At 55.8% G+C, this 17,923-nt stretch overlaps 1 protein-coding gene across 3 annotated transcripts in view; it reads left to right on the top strand.

Annotated features, from left to right (window-relative positions):
- MTMR4 (myotubularin related protein 4) overlaps positions 1 to 12,799 on the top strand; it is a 72,069-nt gene extending 59,270 nt beyond the window's left edge. For all 3 annotated transcript variants that reach the window (XM_068169250.1, XM_068169252.1, XM_068169251.1), the window contains exons 9-19: positions 2,087 to 2,283; positions 3,342 to 3,470; positions 3,753 to 3,864; positions 4,376 to 4,571; positions 5,486 to 5,671; positions 6,392 to 6,562; positions 6,685 to 6,839; positions 7,454 to 8,696; positions 9,437 to 9,547; positions 9,817 to 9,905; positions 10,523 to 12,799. In XM_068169250.1, the coding sequence (XP_068025351.1) occupies positions 2,087 to 2,283; positions 3,342 to 3,470; positions 3,753 to 3,864; positions 4,376 to 4,571; positions 5,486 to 5,671; positions 6,392 to 6,562; positions 6,685 to 6,839; positions 7,454 to 8,696; positions 9,437 to 9,547; positions 9,817 to 9,905; positions 10,523 to 10,700 (2,767 nt within the window). In that variant the 3' untranslated portion in view covers positions 10,701 to 12,799. The remainder of the gene's footprint in view (positions 1 to 2,086; positions 2,284 to 3,341; positions 3,471 to 3,752; positions 3,865 to 4,375; positions 4,572 to 5,485; positions 5,672 to 6,391; positions 6,563 to 6,684; positions 6,840 to 7,453; positions 8,697 to 9,436; positions 9,548 to 9,816; positions 9,906 to 10,522) is intronic.
- Positions 12,800 to 17,923: the final 5,124 nt, after the last annotated feature.

The following is a 17,923-nucleotide window of genomic DNA, read 5'->3' as shown; positions in this document are numbered from 1 at the left end:
ACCTTGTCTAGATCTCCAGCTCATCTACAGAGCTGCTGCATGAGGGGTGGTGGGATAGGGAGGGACAAAGTGCTGTTGTGAAGAACTGAGCTGCAGGGCTGTCCAGGTTATTATCCTGCCTCCAAGAACCCCTCCAAGAAGGGGCCAGGCACCAGGAGGAGCATCTTGGGAAGGTTTAACAAATGGGGCAGCTGTGCAGATCTTCTGCCCTGGTCCATCTTTGGAGCAGCTGGTATCTTAGACTGCCCACAACAGATGCTCAGGAGAATGTGTGGTTGCATTTCAGGGTCACTTCCATGGCCTTGGTGTTGTGGAACCAGTTTATACTTCCACACTGCACTGTGGCAGTGACTCCAGTCTATGGTCTATCTGCTGTCCAGAAATGACTTCCTGTGTTTCTTACACACCTTGCAGTGCTTGTTTGTCTCTCTCAGGGGACAAATAAGGCCAGCTGAAGGTTCCATCTGAACAGGAGGAGAAACTTCTTTGCTGTGAGGGTGCTGGAGCAGGCTGCCCAGAGAGGTTGTGGAGTCTCCTTCTCTGGAGAGCATCCAGCCCCCCCTTGGCCACTGTGTTCTTGGGCAAGCTGCTGTGGGTTCCCCTGTGTCAGCAGGGAGGTTGGACTGGCTGATCTCTGGAGGTCCCTTCCAACCCGCCTGTGCTGTGGGTAATGGTGGTTTGAAATGGAGCAGAATATCCTGAAGGATGGCCAAGGGCTCAGGCCCAGCCAACATGGATTTAGGAAGGGCAGGTCCTGCCTCTCCAACCTGATCTCCTATGATCAGGTGATGCCTGGTGGACGTGGGGCAGGCTGTGGATGTGGTCTACCTGGACTTCAGCAAGGCCTTTGACACTGTCCCCCACAGCAAACTGCTGGCTAAGCTGTCAGCTCGTGGCTTGGACCACTACACTCTGTGCTGGGTTAGGAACTGGCTGGAGGCTGAGCCCAGAGAGTGGTGGTGAATGGTGCCACATCCAGCTGGCAGCCAGTCACCAGTGGCGTCCCCCAGGGATCAGTGCTGGGCCCTGTCCTCTTTCACATCTTCATTGATGATCTGGATGAGGGGGTCGAGTCAGTCATCAGCAAGTTTGCAGATGACACCAAGTTAGGAGCAGATGTTAGTCAGTTAGAGGGTAGAAAGGCTCTGCAGAGGGACCTTGACCGACTGGACAGATGGGCAGAGTCCAGCAGGATGGCATTCAACAAGTCCAGGTGCCAGGTGCTGCACTTTGGCCACAGCAACCCCATGCAGAGCTACAGGCTGGGGTCAGAGTGGCTGAGAGCTCCCAAACAGAGAGGGACCTGGGGGTGCTGATCGACAGCCACCTGAATATGAGCCAGCAGTGTGCCCAGGTGGCCAAGAGGGCCAATGGCATCCTGGCCTGCATCAGGAAGAGTGTGGAGCAGGGAAGTCATTGTGCCCTGTGCTCAGCACTGCTGAGGCCACACCTTGAGTCCTGTGTCCAGTTCTGGGCTCCTCAGTTTAGGAAGGACATTGAGAGACTTGAAGGTGTCCAGAGAAGAGCAACAAGGCTGGGGAGAGGCCTTGAACACAAGCCCTGTGAGGAGAGGCTGAGGGAGCTGGGGTTGCTTAGCCTGGGGAAGAGGAGGCTCAGAGGAGACCTTCTTGCTCTCTCCAACTCCCTGCAGGGAGGTTGTAGCCAGGAGGGGGTTGGTCTCTTCTCCCAGGCAAGCAGCACCAGAACAAGAGGACACAGTCTCAAGCTGTGCCAGGGGAGGTTTAGACTCGAGCTGAGGAGGAAGTTCTTCACCGAGCGAGTCGTTCGTCATGGGGATGTGCTGCCCAGGGAGGTGGTGGAGTCACCATCCCTGGAGGCGTTCAAGAGGGGATTGGACGTGGCACTTGGTGCCATGGTCTAGTCATGGGGTCTGTGTTGACAGGTTGGACTCGATGATCCTCGAGGTCCTTTCCAACCTTAGTGATGCTGTGCTACTGTGAAACGCCCTGTGCTGCCTCCCTGCTTGCGTGCAGGAGTGAGCGCAGCAGCGCGGGGGGCTGCCTGGTTTGCAGGGGCTGTCCCTGCCCTGGGCAGGGCTCTCAGCAGGCTCTCCCTTCCCCCGCAGACACGTGCGCAACGGGGCGGTGATCGCTCGCTGCAGCCAGCCCGAGATCAGCTGGTGGGGCTGGAGGAACGCCGACGACGAGTACCTGGTGACGTCCATTGCCAAAGCCTGTGCCTTGAACCCCGGGGGGAAGCTGGCTGCCGGCGCCCCGCACGCCGGGAGCGGCGAGGGCGGCGAGGCCTGCGAGGCCGACTTCGGTGAGAGCGCTCGGCCCCTCTGCTGCCCTGCCCTGCGCGGGGCGCTGCTCGCCGCTCCCTGCCCCTGGGCGCTGCTGGAGGGCTGCTACAGGGCAAGGTTCAAACCAAATGGATCACCTGGGCCCTGTCCCACCGTCCCTGGCTGCAGTGTCTGAGACTCTGATTGAGGGAGCTGTGGTTTGAACCTTCAGCCTGAGTCTCAAACTGCGCCAGGGGAAGTTTAGGCTCAAGGTGAGGAGAAAGTTCTTCCCAGAGAGAGTTGTTAGCCACTGGAATGTGCTGCCCAGGGAGGTGGTGGAGTCCCCATCCCTGGAGATGTTCAAGAGGGGGTTGGACGTGGCACTTGGTGCCATGATTTAGTAGTCATGAGGTCTTGGGTGACATCTTGGAGTTGATGATCTTTGAGGTCTTTTCCAACCTTATTGATTCTATGAGAGAGGCTGAGGGGAGACCTTCTCACTCTACAAGTGCCTGGTTGGAGCCAGGTGGGGGTTGGTTTCTTCTCCCTAGTAACAAGTGATGGGATGAGAGGAGACAGCCTGAAGTTGCACCAGGGGAGGTTTAGCTTGGGTACTAGGAAGTGTTTCTTCACCAAAAGAAGAGGAGGCTGAGGGGAGACCTCCTCACTCTACAAGTCCCTGGTTGGTTGGAGCCAGGTGGGGCTTGGTTTCTTCTCCCTAGTAACAAGTGATAGGATGAGAGGAGACAGCCTGAAGTTGCACTAAGGGAGATTTAGGTTGGGTACTAGGAAGTGTTTCTTCACCAAAAGGGTCATCAGACACTGGAACAGGCTGCCCAGGGAAGTGCTGGAGTCACCATCCTTGGAGGTGTTCAAAAGCCATTTGGATGAGGAGCTTAGTGACATGGTCTAACTGTTGTCTGCAGGGAGGTGCTAGGTTGTGGTTAGATTTGATGACCTTAAGGTCATTCCAACCAGGTGATTCTGTGGGTCTCTGGGCTTGCTCACAGCCAGTGCTGGGTGGCACTGGAGGCCTGTCATGGGAGGGAGGGAGGGAGGGAAGGAGGTGCTGGTTGCTCAGTGCATGCTGTCTTTGCAGACTCGTCCCTGACTGCATGCTCAGGTGTGGAGAACGCAGGAACACCTCAGAAGCTGCTGATCCTTGACGCCAGGTCCTACACTGCAGCTGTGGCCAACAGGGCGAAGGGAGGTGGCTGCGAGTGTGAAGGTACAGAGGGCTGAGCACACCCCAGAACATCCTCCCCTTGGACCTGCTTTGCTGGGTGGGTGCTAGAGTTGAGTCAGTGTTCTGGTGCTCAGTTGCTGGGAGCACTGTCTCATATGCAGAGGCCATTACTCCAGGTGCATCGTTGCTGGCCCATGAGGCCTTGGTAGAAAAACTGCTGGAGCCCAGGAACGGTGCTGTGAGGGTACAGCTACACTCAGCATGAGGAGGGAGCTGCTGCAGTGGCCACAGCTCTCTCTCATTGTTTCTCTCTCTTGTGTTCAGAGTATTACCCAAACTGTGAAGTTGTGTTCATGGGCATGGCCAACATCCATTCCATCAGGAACAGCTTCCAGTACCTGCGTGCTGTCTGCAGTCAGGTGCCAGATCCCAGCAAGTAAGTGGCTGTTCTCTGCCCGAGTCTGATGCCACAGCTCTTAATGTCCTAGGGGTTTTTCCTTCCCTTCTCCTTTTTCCTGTCCCAAGTTACCTCCCTCTGCCTTCATTTTCTGATGTGGTGTTCACAAAGGTGCTTGCATGCTGCTTGTTTTGAGCCGTGGTGACCAGAAGGGAGGGCTTGCAGCACTGCCTCAGTGTCACCTGGCTGGGGGTGTCCCCTGAGGGCTTTTAAAACATTGCTGCACCTGGGGAAAAAAATGAAATTAGGGGTTGGATTCTTTGTGCTCATTCCCAGGTTGGTTGTTTTTTGCCACTAAAGAGCTAAGCAACCTCCAGAGAGGTTGTGGAGTCTCTGGAGATGGAGACTTTCAAGGACCACCTGGATGTATTCCTGGGCGGCCTGCCCTAGGTGATCCTGCTTTGACAGGGGGGGTTGGATTAGATGCCTTCCAGAGGTCCTTTCAACCCCTACCATTCTGTGATTTTCTTGCCTTTTGTACACCTTCTAGCTGGCTTTCAGCCCTGGAGAGCACCAAGTGGCTGCAGCACCTCTCTGTCATGCTGAAGGCAGCAGTGCTGGTCTCCAGCGCGGTTGACCGAGAAGGGCGTCCAGTGCTGGTTCATTGCTCAGACGGCTGGGACAGGACTCCACAGATTGTGGCACTGGCAAAGATTCTGCTGGACCCTTACTACAGGACCATGGAGGTATGGTTCGTGCTGTGCTTCTAGCTCTTGGCAGCTTTTGTCTGGGAGTCTCTGGAGAAAGGAGCAGGCAGTAAGTGCAGTGATGTGTGAGAGCTGCTGCTGTGGGCATTGGGTTTTTCCATCCTGTGTTCTCAGGGAGCTGTACCTCACTCCCCTGCCCAGCTCGGTGAAGTGCCCTGGCAAATGACCTCTTGTCTCCAAGGCTCAGCTGCTTCCCTGCTCATTAATTGTGCATATTCCCTAAGCTGCCTGCTCACTGCTTAGAAACAACAACTGTTGGGCAGTGTTTGGAAACCTCTGAAGCTCAAGTGGCTGTGGTCCCAAACCAAGCCCCCAGTGCAGCCTCCTCTGCAGCCCTTTAGGAACACAAGGGGTCTGGAGCACAGCCCAATGAGGAGAGGCTGAGGGAGCTGGGGTTGCTTAGCCTGGAGAAGAGGAGGCTCAGGGGAGACCTCCTTGCTCTCTACAACTCCCTGAAGGGAGGTTGTAGCCAGGTGGGGGTTGGTCTCTTCTCCCAGGCAAGCAGCACCAGAACAAGAGGACACAGTCTCAAGCTGTGCCAGGGGAGGGTTAGGCTGGATGTTAGGAAGAAATTCTGCATAGAGAGAGCAGTTGCCCATTAGAATGTGCTGCCCAGGGAGGTGGTGGAGTTGCCATTATTGGAGGTGTTTAGGAGGAGACTTGATAGGGTGCTTGGTGCCATGGTTTAGTTGATCAGATGGTGTTGGATGATAGGTTGGATGCGATGATCTCAAAGGTCTCTTCCAACCTGGTCTGGTCTGGTCTCTACTCTACTCTACGACTGCACTGCACTGCACTGCACTGCACTGCACTGCAGGTGGATGGAGCTTGCCTTGTCCTGCTGCCTGCCTCCAGCAGGGTGCCTGCAGTCAGTTCTCATCTTTCATTCACAGGGCTTCCAGGTGCTGGTGGAGTCAGACTGGCTGGATTTTGGCCATAAGTTCGGTGACCGCTGTGGTCACCAGGAGAAGGTGGAAGATCAGAATGAGCAGTGCCCAGTTTTCCTCCAGTGGCTGGATGCTGTTCATCAGCTTCTGAAGCAATTTCCTTGCCTCTTTGAATTTAATGAAGCCTTTTTGGTAAGCAACAGGGATGCAAACATCTCTTTCTGCCTTGCCAGCTGTGAGCAGAGGCAGAGGGAAGGCCTGGTGGTGTTTGACTGTGCTCTAATTGAGAGAAGGCAAAAACTGAGTTCTTCAAAAATGGGAAAGTGTCTGGGTAGTGTTTGGGCTCTCTGCTGACATTCCTGCCATACCTTCACCCTCTGGGCCCTGCCCTGCCCTGCACTTGTGGTATTTTGACCTGGTTCTGTAGCCATGATGCTTCTGCTGGCCTCTGGTAGCTGCCTGCAGTTTCCAGCTCCTCCCCGTGGGCACTGCAGGCTCAGTGCCCAGCAGGTTACCCAGTGATGGGAGGTTGATGTTCTCTGGTTTCCTGAGTCACATCTTCTCCAGGTCCCCTTCTAGCCCAGTGGGTTTGGGCACCAGTAGCACTGCTTCAATGAGCAGCCTGGTTTGCCTATCTTGGAGCAATAGGAGTCTGAACTGAATGAATTAATCCCTGCCTTATCAAACAACACAGGTTAGGGATAGAGAGGGATGGGTTTGGTATCACTTGGCAGTGGCTTTTGCTTTCATCTAAGTGATTCTTGTTGCTGTCCCCTCTCTGTCCTGCCCTGTGTGACCACGAGGACAGCGCTAGGGTCACAGGCTGGGCGCAGAAGCCATCCCAAGGAGCGGAAGACATTTCCCCTGTAGGCAGGAGGCACCATGACAATTGTTCCCCTTCTGCTGCTGCAGGTGAAGCTGGTGCAGCACACCTACTCCTGCCTCTATGGGACCTTCCTTGGGAACAGCCCCTGCGAGCGAGAGATGCACAACATCTCCAAGCGGACCTGCTCCGTCTGGTCCCTCCTGCGGGCCGGCAACAAGAACTTCCACAACCTTCTCTACATGCCAGGCTCTGAGCAGGTCAGTAGAGCTCCTGGCCCAGCTTTCCAGGCTTTTCACCTGCCAGGCACCAGGGATTGTGTGGGGAGAGGCTGGAGGGGTTTCCTCCTGCGTGCCTCTCTGATCCCGAGCGGTTGTTGCAGGTGCTGCATCCCGTGTGCCACGTGCGAGCGCTGCACCTCTGGACAGCGGTGTACCTCCCAGCTTCCTCACCACACCCTCTGGGACAGGATGATATGGACATTTATCCACCCCCTGGATCTCAGAGCCAGGAGTTCAGTGGCAGATGTTTGGACAGGTAAGAGCCTAGAGCTCCAGGCCCAGGTTGTTGCCTACCCACAGGCCGCCTTTCCTTCCCTGCTCATTGTAGTTCCTCTCTTGGACGTGTTGCTCTCATCTTTCCCGTGGAGGACAGGAGCTCTGCCGGGTTGTAACAAGTGACAGGATGAGAGGAAACAGCCTCAGGTTGCACCAGGGAAGGTTTAGGTTGGACATTAGGAAGAGCTTCAGTGAAAGAGTGGTTAAGCCTTGGAGAAGGCTGCCCTGGGAAATGGTAGAATACCATCCCTGGAAGTGATCACAAAATGTCTAGGCATGACACTCTGGCACATGGTTTAGAGGAGACTTGGCAGTGTTGGGTTAACTTGATGGTTTGTAAAGGCCTTCTCCAACCTTGATGATTCTGTGACTGTCCCAGCCACTTGGAGAAGGAGGTGCACAGCTCCCTGCTGCACCTAAAGAGACTGTAGAGGCCAAGCTGTGTTGTATTTGAGCTCATGCTGCTGCGCTGCCCCTCCCCACCCACCCCATCTTCTGTAGTTAGGGACATTTCCCTTCCCTCATCTCTTTCAGCTGGAATGAGGGAAGGTTCAGGAGCTGTGCTCTGAGGTCTGCTTTGCTTTTGGGTTCTAGATTACCAAAGACAAGATCTATGGATGACCTGCTCTCAGCCTGCGACTCCAGCAGCCCCCTGACCCGCACCTCCAGTGACCCCAACCTGAACAACCACTGTCAGGAGGTGCGGGTGGGCCTGGACCCCCGGCATGCCGCTGCTGAGGGAGCTGAGCTGCACCTGGGCGAAGGCAGTGCTGTGGGAGAGGTGCAGCAGGTGGAGGAGCATGAGGAGAACACTGCCCTGCAAGCCAATGGGGCCAGCGACAGCCCTGCTGAGCGTGGAGGGCAAAGAGAGCAGCTGAGCAGCCAGGTGGCTGTGGCAGCCAGCAGAGCCTCTCTGGAGGCAGAAAAAGGAACTGGAGCATGCCCAGAGGAACTGGCTGGCACTGGCACATGTCCAGCTCCAACCCCCTCTGGACAGCAGAACACTGACCAGGTCTCCACCAGCTCTGCAAAGCAGTCAGAAACCTGTCCCCAGGAGCCTCCGAAGGCGCCTGGTGTGGTGTCAAACGGAGGAGGCTGCCCCAAGAGAAGCGTCACCTGCCAAGACATTCCCAGCCAGGAGCCCCTGGCACCGAGCGCCCCTTGTCTGGACATCCCAGGCCCTGCCGCGGGCATTCCCTGCCTGGCCACAGAGAAGGGCAAAGGCGAGGCTGGGGGTGTGCCCTGCGAGGAGCCCGGCCGGCCGGGCAGGATCCCGCCGGAGCAGTGCCGCAAGCCCATTTCCCAGAGCCAAAGCAGCGAGTTCTCCTTCCTGGGCTACAACTGGGACAGCTTCCAAGGAATGGTGACATCCCTCCCCAATGGGGAGCCTGTCCCCAGGCACCTCCTCTCCTATGGCTGCTGTGGCAAGAGGCTGGGCAGCAAACCCCTGCGGGCACCCGGGCTGTGCCTCAGCGGCCAGTGGCCTGCCAGGGAGGGTGGGAAGCCCTGGCTCTGCTCCGGCCACGGCGGCAGCCACTTCGCAGGCCCCACGGGCAAGCCCGCCCGCTCCTGGCTGCCCTGCCACCTGAAACAAGCCTCTGGGCCCAAGCACGTGCCACCAAAATGCCCCTCTCCCGTGCCTCCTCTCTACCTGGACGACGACGGGCTGCCCTTCCCCACGGACGTGATCCAGCACCGGCTGCGGCAGATCGAGGCCAGCTACAAGCAGGAGGTGGAGCAGCTGCGCCGGCAGGTGCGGGAGCTGCAGCTGCGCCTGGACATCCGCCACTTCTGCGCCCCCCCGGCCGAGCCCCCCATGGACTACGAGGATGACTTTGTAAGTGACTGCCTCCAGCACCCCACCCTGGCCAGCCCTGGTGCCTGCACCTCCCTCACACCGCCCTCTCCCACCCACAGTTCTCCATCTCCCGCTGTTGGAGCTGGGGGTTAGCGCTGTCCCTGTGTTTGCTCAGCCCTGTTCCCCTCCTCTCCATGCGCCCTGTCCTCTCGCCACCCACAGGTATCTCTGCTGCTTGAGGAGCAGTGGCTGCTTCATGGTCATCACAGGCTATGAGAGCTGGGGCTGTTCAGCCTGGAGAAGGCTTCAGAGAGACCTTAGAGCAGCCTTCCAGTACCTGAAGGGGGCTACAGGAGAGCTGGGGAGGGACTTTTGGCAAGGGCTTGTAGTGACAGGATGAGGGACAATGGCTTTGAGCTGGAAGGGAGGAGATTGAGACTGGAGATGAGGAAGAAGTTCTTTATAGTGAGGGTGGTGAGACACTGGACAGGTTGCCCAGGGAGGTTGTGGGTGCCCCCTCCCTGGAGGTATTCAAGGCCAGGTTGGATGAGGCCTGGAGCAGCCTGGGCTAGTGGGAGGTGTCCCTGCCTGTGGCAGGGCAGTTGGAGCCAGATGATCTTTAAGGTCCCTTCCAACCCAAACCATTTTGTGGTTCTTTACCTCCTTGTATGGAGTCACCCATGTGCCCCTCACCATCACTGAGCATGGCTGGGTGGGGACTGCCTTGGACCCTGCAGTGGAGGCAGCTGAAGGGACCTGGGACTTGCCTCTGTTTGCAGACGTGCTTGAAGGAGTCGGACGGCAGCGACACTGAGGATTTCTGCTCTGATCACAGTGAAGAATGTTTGTCAGAAGCAAGCTGGGAGCCTGTGGATAAGAAGGAGACTGAGGTATGTGTCCTGTTCTGGCAGCTGGAAGGCAGCAGCAGAGGAGGTTTCTTAGCAGCTAACTTTGGTGACTATGCCAGCAGAGTGTGGTCTGGAAGCAAGGCAGGGTCAGCCCCCCCCTTCCCTTTAACAGAATGGCACCTGTGGGGTAGGCTTGCTCTGAGCTGGCCTGCTGTGCTCCAGAGTCACACCTCAGCCTGCTCTGGGGCCCTGAGACCTGCTGGCTGTGCTGTTAGGGAGTGTGAGCTGATGAGGTCTGGTGTCTGCCCTAGGTGACGCGGTGGGTTCCAGACCACATGGCCTCGCACTGCTTTAACTGCGACTGCGAGTTCTGGCTGGCCAAGAGGAGGCATCACTGCAGGTAAGCAGCATCACACTGTGGTTCCACCCTCCTGGGACATTAGGATGTTAGGAAGAAGTTCTTTACACTGAGGGTGGTGGAATGCTGGAACAGGTTGCCCCAGGAAGGTGCTGGAGACCCCGTCCCTGGAGACATTCAAAGCCAGGCCTGACGAGGTCTGAGCATCTAGTTGGGGATGCCCCTGCTGACTGCAGGTGGGTTGGACTAGGGCACCTTTAGAGGTCCCTTCCCACCCAAGGCATTCTATGATTCTTCTCAGCCAGTTTCTTCCTCACAAAATGCCTGTCAGTGATGTTCTTTCCCTTCTGCTCCCAGGGGAAAGTTTTAGGTCTTGCCTTTATTTGCCAGGCCTCATCAATTCCCTGCAGGTTTCCATTCTGCATTGTTCTGGCTTCTGTTTTCCCAAGGCCTTTGATCCTTCTCCCGGGTAGTAGTGCCCATGAGACTCTTTTCAGTGCCAGGCAGCACAGAGGCTGTGGTACATACTTTGACATGCCCATGTTGACAAGTAAGGCTGGCACTTTGCCCCTGAACTGGATCCTTTGTGCTTGCAGAAGTTCTGCCGCGGTGCTCCCAGCTCTCTCTCTCTCCTCAGTGCTTTTCTTACTCCTCAACAGGAACTGTGGGAACGTGTTCTGTGCTAGTTGCTGCCACCTGAAGTTGCCCATCCCTGACCAGCAGTTGTATGACCCTGTCCTGGTTTGTAACTCCTGTTATGACCACATCCAAGTGTCTCGTGCCAGGGAGCTGATGAGCCAACAACTGAAGAAGCCCATCGCCACGGCTTCCAGCTGAATGCCACACAGGGGACCTGTCTTAAGCCCAGCCTTTTCTCTCGTGGGTTTGAAGGGTGACTCTGCCTCCAGTGGGATTGTGAAGGCCCTTGGTGCAACACTTGAGCACCAAGCTTGAATGCACTGTCTTCAGCCTGGAGCAGAGGAGCTCAGATCAGAGAGTACGTATGGTGTGTGTCCCCACTCTGCTGCTGGTGGGCCCATACACTCTAGTCTGACAGCCTGGGGCTGAAGAGGGGATTGCAACCTCTTTTGTGGGCTGGAAAGCAATGTTTTCACAGATATTGCCTGTGCAAAGTACCCCCCAAAGCAATAGAAAGGCATGTTTAGAACCAACCCCCCCTCCCAAGGCAGGCTGCTGTGCGAGGAGGAGGAGGAGGAGGAGGAGGGCAAACTCCAGGTGGTACCGCGTGCTTTGGAAGGGCCTCAGCCTGGAGCAGTTCTGTAGATTCTCTTTCCATGAGTGTGATTTGTGATCAGCTTGGTGACCAAGACTCCTCAGCCACCACCAACTGATGCTTTTCTCTTGTGCGTCCGAGAGAAATCCCTTCTGGCTGAGAAGGCGCCCGGCAGAGCCTGCCCGTTTCCATGCTCCGCTGGGACCGGTGATTGCACTTAGTGACTCTGCCCCTGCCCCCCAGCTCCGTGGGGAGATGGGAGCTTGGCCTTCTCACCTCTGCTCTGCTTCGCCTGCGGCCGTGCCACAGCCCGGCGCTCCCGCAGGACCGGCGCCTGATCCTCTCCTGGCATGGAAACGGAACTCCTGCTCCCGCGCGGCTCCTCCCGCCCTCTGCTGCCCTCCGCTCTCCACTTCCTACTGCTCTTGATCCTGAAAACTTGATACCTTGAGGGTATAGGCCATAATGTGTTGTTTTACCTCCTGGGAATGTGCTGTCTGGTGTCTGTGAGGGTTTCAGTCCAAATGCTGCTATATATTTCTGTGCACTTAATGTAACCCCAAGAAGGGAGAAGGAAGCATCGATACCAAAACGGGGGTGGGGAAGGACCCTGGCTGACGTAGACACTACAGGCTGTGCCCTTCACTTCAGGATGTACAGCCCAGCTGCAGTGACAAATGTGACCATGTGGCATCTCTTCAGTGGTGGAAACAATCTCTGTGGCTTGCCCCAGTTGCTACCTAAATTGCCTCTTGAATTTGACTTCTCTTTCCCTTTTGTTTGTTTGTCTCCTGTACAGCAAAGTTCAGAGTTGCCAACTCGTGGTGGCCTCTCTCTACTCCTCCTTTAAAGTAGAGAGTGCAGGGATCCCAGCTCACTCCTTAGGAAAAGGAAGAGGGCTGGAAAGATGGAAAGGTTGAGAAAGAAAGGGGCCTTCAGGTGGGCTTTTGTTTAATCCCTTGTCAGATCCCTCTGGGAGCATCCATCCTGCCTCCTTTCTAAGGGTGTTCTGGGGAAGAAGCATTTGCAAGTTCTTGGCAGGAGTGCAGGATTTCTTTCCAGCTAAAGGAAACTGCCCAGTCTGCTCTGCACCTCATCAGCTGAGACTTTGGTCTGTGGCAGGGAGGACCTGTGAGGGCATTTTGTCTGGTAGCAAGGCAAAGTACTTGGCACTGCTGTGCCCTCCCAAGGCTGTTGGCTAATGGTTGGTCATCTCCACGGGGATGGCATCATGACCCTTTCCTGCACTTGGATGTGTCAGCCCCTGGTTGTGTGAATCCTGGTAGTGCAAGCAAAGCTAGCATCATCTGAAGACCCTGTACTTCCTTGGACTCTGCTTCTTTTCCATCCTGGGAACAACCAATATGGCTTTGGGAAGAGAAGGCACCTTGCTTCAGATCCTCCCCTGCCTTGTACCTTGCAGTCGTTGCCAGACATGGAAGGGCGACCGTCGGGCTGGCAGAAGAACCTGGACTTGCTGCTGCTCTGCACATGTTGGCATGGCTGCAAGCAACGAGGAAGCCAGAAACTAGGTACTCCTGGCCCTTCTGTTCAGGCCATTAGTCCAAACTGCTTTTAGCTCTCGTGAGTTTCAGCGTCACAACGTGCTGGCCAAAAACTCTCAACTCAGTTCGATAGCCTTGTGACAAACAAAATGTGCTGTACAACTCAAGCCAGGCAGAATAAAATCTCTATATTAGTGCTGCTGTCTCTGGGCCTCTTCTTTCCTTCCCTGGGAGGGGAGCTGCTGGGGGTGTTTGGCCTGCAGAAGAGGAGGCTCAGGGAAGACCTTCTTGCTATCTACATCTACCTGAAGGGAGGTTGTAGACAGGCAGAGGTTGGTCTCTTCTGCCAGGCAACCACAACAAGAGGACACAGTCTCAAGCTGTGCCAGGGGAAGTTTAGGCTGGAGGTGAGGAGAAAGTTCTTCCCAGAGAGAGTTGTTAGCCATTGGGATGTGCTGCCCAGGGAGGTGGTGGAGTCCCCATCCCTGGAGGTGTTCAAGAGGAGATTGGATGTGGCACTTGGAGCCATGGTTTAGTTAGTCATGAGGTGTTGGGTGACAGCTTGGACTTGAGGATCTCTGAGGTCTTTTCCAACCTTACTGATTTTATGATTCTCACACCCTTGTTTCCCAGGTTGCTCTTCCCTGCTCCCTTTTCCAAGGGAAATTGTGTGTCCTCTCTCGCAAAGAGGAAGCCAGGGTAGGACACAGAGCACCCTGTGCTGCAGGGAAGGGCAGTAGGCAGCGTTACTGAATACAAATCATGAAAGATGGCAGGACAGTCTGCTGGTTAGCTTAGGCTCTGGCCTTAAGAGCTGCAATGTCCTCCTGGCAGGCAGTGGAAGGCTGGCTGCTCTTGTAGGAGCCTTTGGCTTCTCATCACCCTCTGGGACACTGCATCTGCAGCACTGGAGCATGTCCAGAGAAGGGCCATGAGGATGAGCAGAGGGCTGGAGCACCTCTCCTATGAGGACAGACTGAAGGAGTTGGGGCTGTTCAGTCTGGAGAAGAGAAGGCTCTGAGGAGTCTTTATTGTGGCCTTCCAGGATCTGAAGGGGGCAGGGGGCTCCAAGAAAGCTGGGGAGGGACTTTTGAGGGGATCAGGGGGTGATAGAACTGGGGGGTGGGGGGTGGAGCAAAGCTAGAAGTGGGGAGATTCAGATTGGATGTGAGGAAGAAGTTGTTCCCCATGAGGGTCGTGAGAGCCTGGCACAGGTTGCCCAGGGAGGTGGTGGAAGCCTCCTGCCTGGAGGTGTTTGCAGCCAGGCTGGAGGTGGCTGTGAGCAACCTGCTGTGGTGTGAGGTGTCCCTGCCCATGGCAGGGGGTTGGGACTGGCTGAGCCTTGAGGTCCCTTCCAACCCTGACAATTCTCTGATTCCATGAGTTCCCCCTCAGCATTTTACTGAGACACTCCTGACACATTGTGCCAGGCTGGGTAGGCCAGTGAAGGCCTCTGCCAGTGAGCACTGAGCACAGAACACTGCATTGTGGCTCCATGAATATAAAGCCATAACGTTCCAACAGCTTCAGCCTGAGGTCATCTCTGCAGCGCTGCAATGTGCCTAAGCCCAGCACAGAGAGGGAGATCAAAGCCTTCCCCTATCAGTGCTCCAACTGCCCTGGATTCTTTGCAAAGTAGCAGCCAGAACTGCTTGCGATGGTCCATAATATCTCATCAGCCCCTGAACAAAACAAACAGGAGTTAGGTGTAGGGGGAAGCCGGGTCAAGCTTGCCCTGCTCGGTGCTGTTCAGCTGCGAAGCCATTAATAGTTAAAGCCAGAACTGCAGGGGATGGGAGAGGACAGTTAAGCCTTGGTTATGAGAGGAGGAAAGAGGAACGCGGGGTGTGTGTGTGTGGCCTTCATCTGAACCCTGAGTGCTGAGCAGGGAAGGGTTTGAGGTGTGAGACAGGGACAAAAAGGGGATGCAGGCTCTCTGAGGGTGTGTCTGGGGGGTTTCTGTCCAGTCCACTTTCAGGGCAGAATTTCAAAGCTTCACATTTCTTAGCCAAAATGTTTGTCTTCTGTCACAGTGACCTTTGGGTCCTGCCATTTATGTGGGGGCTCTTGGCTATCCCTCTATCTCCTCAGTTGTCCTGGGGAGTTGTAGCCAGGTGGGAGTTGGGCTCTTCTCCCAGGCAAGCAGCACCAGAACAAGAGGACACAGTCTCAAGCTGTGCCAGGGGAGGTTTAGTCTGGATGGTAGGAAGGAATTCTTCATAGAGAGAAAGTGAGTGACCATTGGGATGTGCTGCCCAGGGAGGTGGTGGAGCCACCATCACTGGGGGTGTTTAGGAGGAGACTGGATGGGCTGTTTGGTGCCATGGTTTAGTTGATCAAATGGTGTTGGGTGATAGGTTGGACTTGATCTCAAAGGTCTCCTCCAACCTGGTTTATTCTATTCTAAGATGTGGCACTGGGGATGTGGTTTAGTAGTCATGAGTTCTTGGGTGATAGGTTGGACTGGATGATCTTTGAGGTCTTTTCCAACCAAAACTATTCTAAGTTTAAGGCATGAACAGCTCAGAGGCTGCTCTGCCAAGAGAGCCTGAAGGGACCATCCCCTCTCCTCCTCACCCTGGCCTGCTGAGTCAAGCACATTCACTGCCAGAGAGCTGGGAAGCTGGTCCCTTCCTGCTGCACCTCCTGCTCTAGGGCTGTGTCTGGCGTGACCTGGCACAAGCAGTGAGGCACTGAAAGGTGTGAGGCACAGCTCTGCTGGGAGCACTCTGGATGTCAATGGGAAACATCCTTCTGTATCCAGGAAGTCATCTGCTATAGAACAGAATAGACCAGACCAGACCAAAGCAGGTTGGAAGAGACCTTCAAGATCATCGTGTCCAACCTATCACCCAACACCATCTCATCAACTAAACCATGGCACCAAGCAGCCAGGTGCTGCACTTTGGCCACAGCAACCCCAGGCAGAGCTACAGGCTGGGGTCAGAGTGGCTGAGAGCAGCCAGGCAGAGAGGGACCTGGGGGTAGTGGTTGACAGCCACCTAAACATGAGCCAGCAGTGTGCCCCGGTGGCCAAGAAGGCCAAAGGCATCCTGGCCTGCATCAGGAAGAGTGTGGCCAGCAGGAGCAGGGAAGTCCTTGTGCCCTGTGCTCAGCACTGCTCAGGCCACACCTTGAGTCCTGTGTCCAGTTCTGGGCTCCTCAGTTTAAGAAGGACATTGAGAGACTTGAAGGTGTCCAGAGAAGGGCAAGAAAGCTGGGGAGGGGTCTGGAGCACAGCCCTGTGAGGAGAGGCTGAGGGAGCTGGGGTTGCTTAGCCTGGAGAAGAGGAGGCTCAGGGGAGACCTTATTGCTGTCTCCAACTCCCTGAAGGGAGGTTGTAGCCAGGAGGGGGTTGGTCTTTACACCCAGGCAAGCAGCACCAGAACAAGAGGACACAGTCTCAAGCTGTGCCAGGGGAGGTTTAAGCTGCAGGTGAGGAGAAAGTTCTTCCCAGAGAGAGTTGTTAGCCATTGGGATGTGCTGCCCAGGGAGGTGGTGGAGTCCCCATCCCTGGAGGTGTTCAAGAGGGGATTGGATGTGGCACTTGGAGCCATGGTTTAGTCATGAGGTGTTGGGTGACAGGTTGGACTCCATGATCCTCGAGGTCTCTTCCAACCTTGGTGATCCTGTGATTGAAGTAATGCAGAACACAATCTGAGGAGTGCTGAGGAAATGGGGGTGGGTTTTGGTTTGGGGGTTTGTTGTGTGAAACAAACTTCCCCCACCCCCCAACTTTTCAGGTTTGCACTCTGAACTTCTGGCTCTTTGTGCTGAGCAAGCTTGACACAGCTCTGAAGAGAATAAATTGTTGGTGAGGAACTTTAAAGTGCAGAAGCTTCCAGGGAAGAGAACAGCAGGAGTTCACCAGAGGTTAGGCCATTAATTCTTTGGGTAAATCCTTCCACAGCACAGGGTTGTAGCTGGGATGACAACCTGACAACATCTCAGCTCCTTCCTGCTGCTGCTCCTGGCTCAGATTAATGATGAGTGTGCTGAATCTGCCAAAGAGGGACAGAGACTGAGAGAAATAATCAGCCAGGGTGCTGAAAAAGGAGGGGGGTTGGGGGGGGGAACCCTCTCTTCTGATGTCTCCTTATCATTCTCCCTCCTTCTGTTTCCTGTATTACCTGCTCTAATCTGAAGTGGGGACCTCTGTTAGCAGCCCCACCCAAAATACTTAGAATCAGAGAATCAATAAGGTTGGAAAAGACCTCAGAGATCATCAACTCCAACCTGTCACTCAAGAACTCATGACTACTGAACCATGGCTCCAAGTGCCACGTCCAATCCCCTCTTGAACACCTCCAGGGATGGGGACTCCACCACCTCCCTGGGCAGCACATCCCAATGGCTAACAACTCTCTTTGGGAAGAATTTCTCCTCACCTCCAGCCTAAGCTTCCCCTGGAACAGCTTGAGACTCTGTCCTCTTGTTCTGGTGCTGTGCAGGAGGCAATGGTGGGGCTGAGGACACTGGAAGGGCTGCTGGGACAGAAGGGGCTAAGGGCACAGATGGGGCTCAGAGAGATGGTGATGCTTAGGGGGCTGGGGGTGCTGCTGGGGCTGCAGGGATGGAAGGGGCTAAGGGCACAGATGGGGCTCAGAGAGATGGTGGTGCTTAGGGGGCTGGGGGGGCTGCAGGGACTGAAGGGACTGAAGGGGCTAAGGGCACAGATGGGGCTCAGAGAGATGGTGATGCTTAGGGGGCTGGGGGTGCTGCTGGGGCTGCAGGGATGGAAGGGGCTAAGGGCACAGATGGGGCTCAGAGAGATGGTGGTGCTTAGGGGGCTGGGGGTGCTGCAGGGTCTGAAGGGGCTAAGGGCACAGATGGGGCTCAGAGAGATGGTGATGCTTAGGGGGCTGGGGGTGCTGCAGGGTCTGAAGGGGCTAAGGGCACAGATGGGGCTCAGAGAGATGGTGATGCTTAGGGGGCTGGGGGTCCTGCTGGGGCTGCAGGGATGGAAGGGGCTAAGGGTACAGGTGGGGCTCAGAGAGATGGTGATGCTTAGGGGGCTGGGGGTGCTGCTGGGGCTGCAGGGATGGAAGGGGCTAAGGGCACAGATGGGGCTCAGAGAGATGGTGATGCTTAGGGGACTGGGGGTGCTGAAGGGACTGAAGGGGCTAAGGGTACAGGTGGGGCTCAGAGAGATGGTGATGCTTAGGGGGCTGGGGGTGCTGCTGGAGCTGCAGGGATGGAAGGGGCTAAGGGCACAGATGGGGCTCAGAGAGATGGTGGTGCTTAGGGGACCGGGGGTGCTGCTGGGGCTGCAGGGTCTGAAGGGCCTAAGGGCACAGATGGGGCTCAGAGAGATGGCAGTG

Source organism: Melanerpes formicivorus, unplaced genomic scaffold (assembly GCF_026170545.1).
Source record: "Melanerpes formicivorus ecotype bairdi unplaced genomic scaffold, bMelFor1.0.p_v2 SCAF_173, whole genome shotgun sequence".
In the NCBI taxonomy this organism is placed as follows: domain Eukaryota; kingdom Metazoa; phylum Chordata; class Aves; order Piciformes; family Picidae; genus Melanerpes; species Melanerpes formicivorus.
Note: the sequence above shows the minus strand (reverse complement) of the source record. Positions and strands in the feature narration are given on the sequence as shown.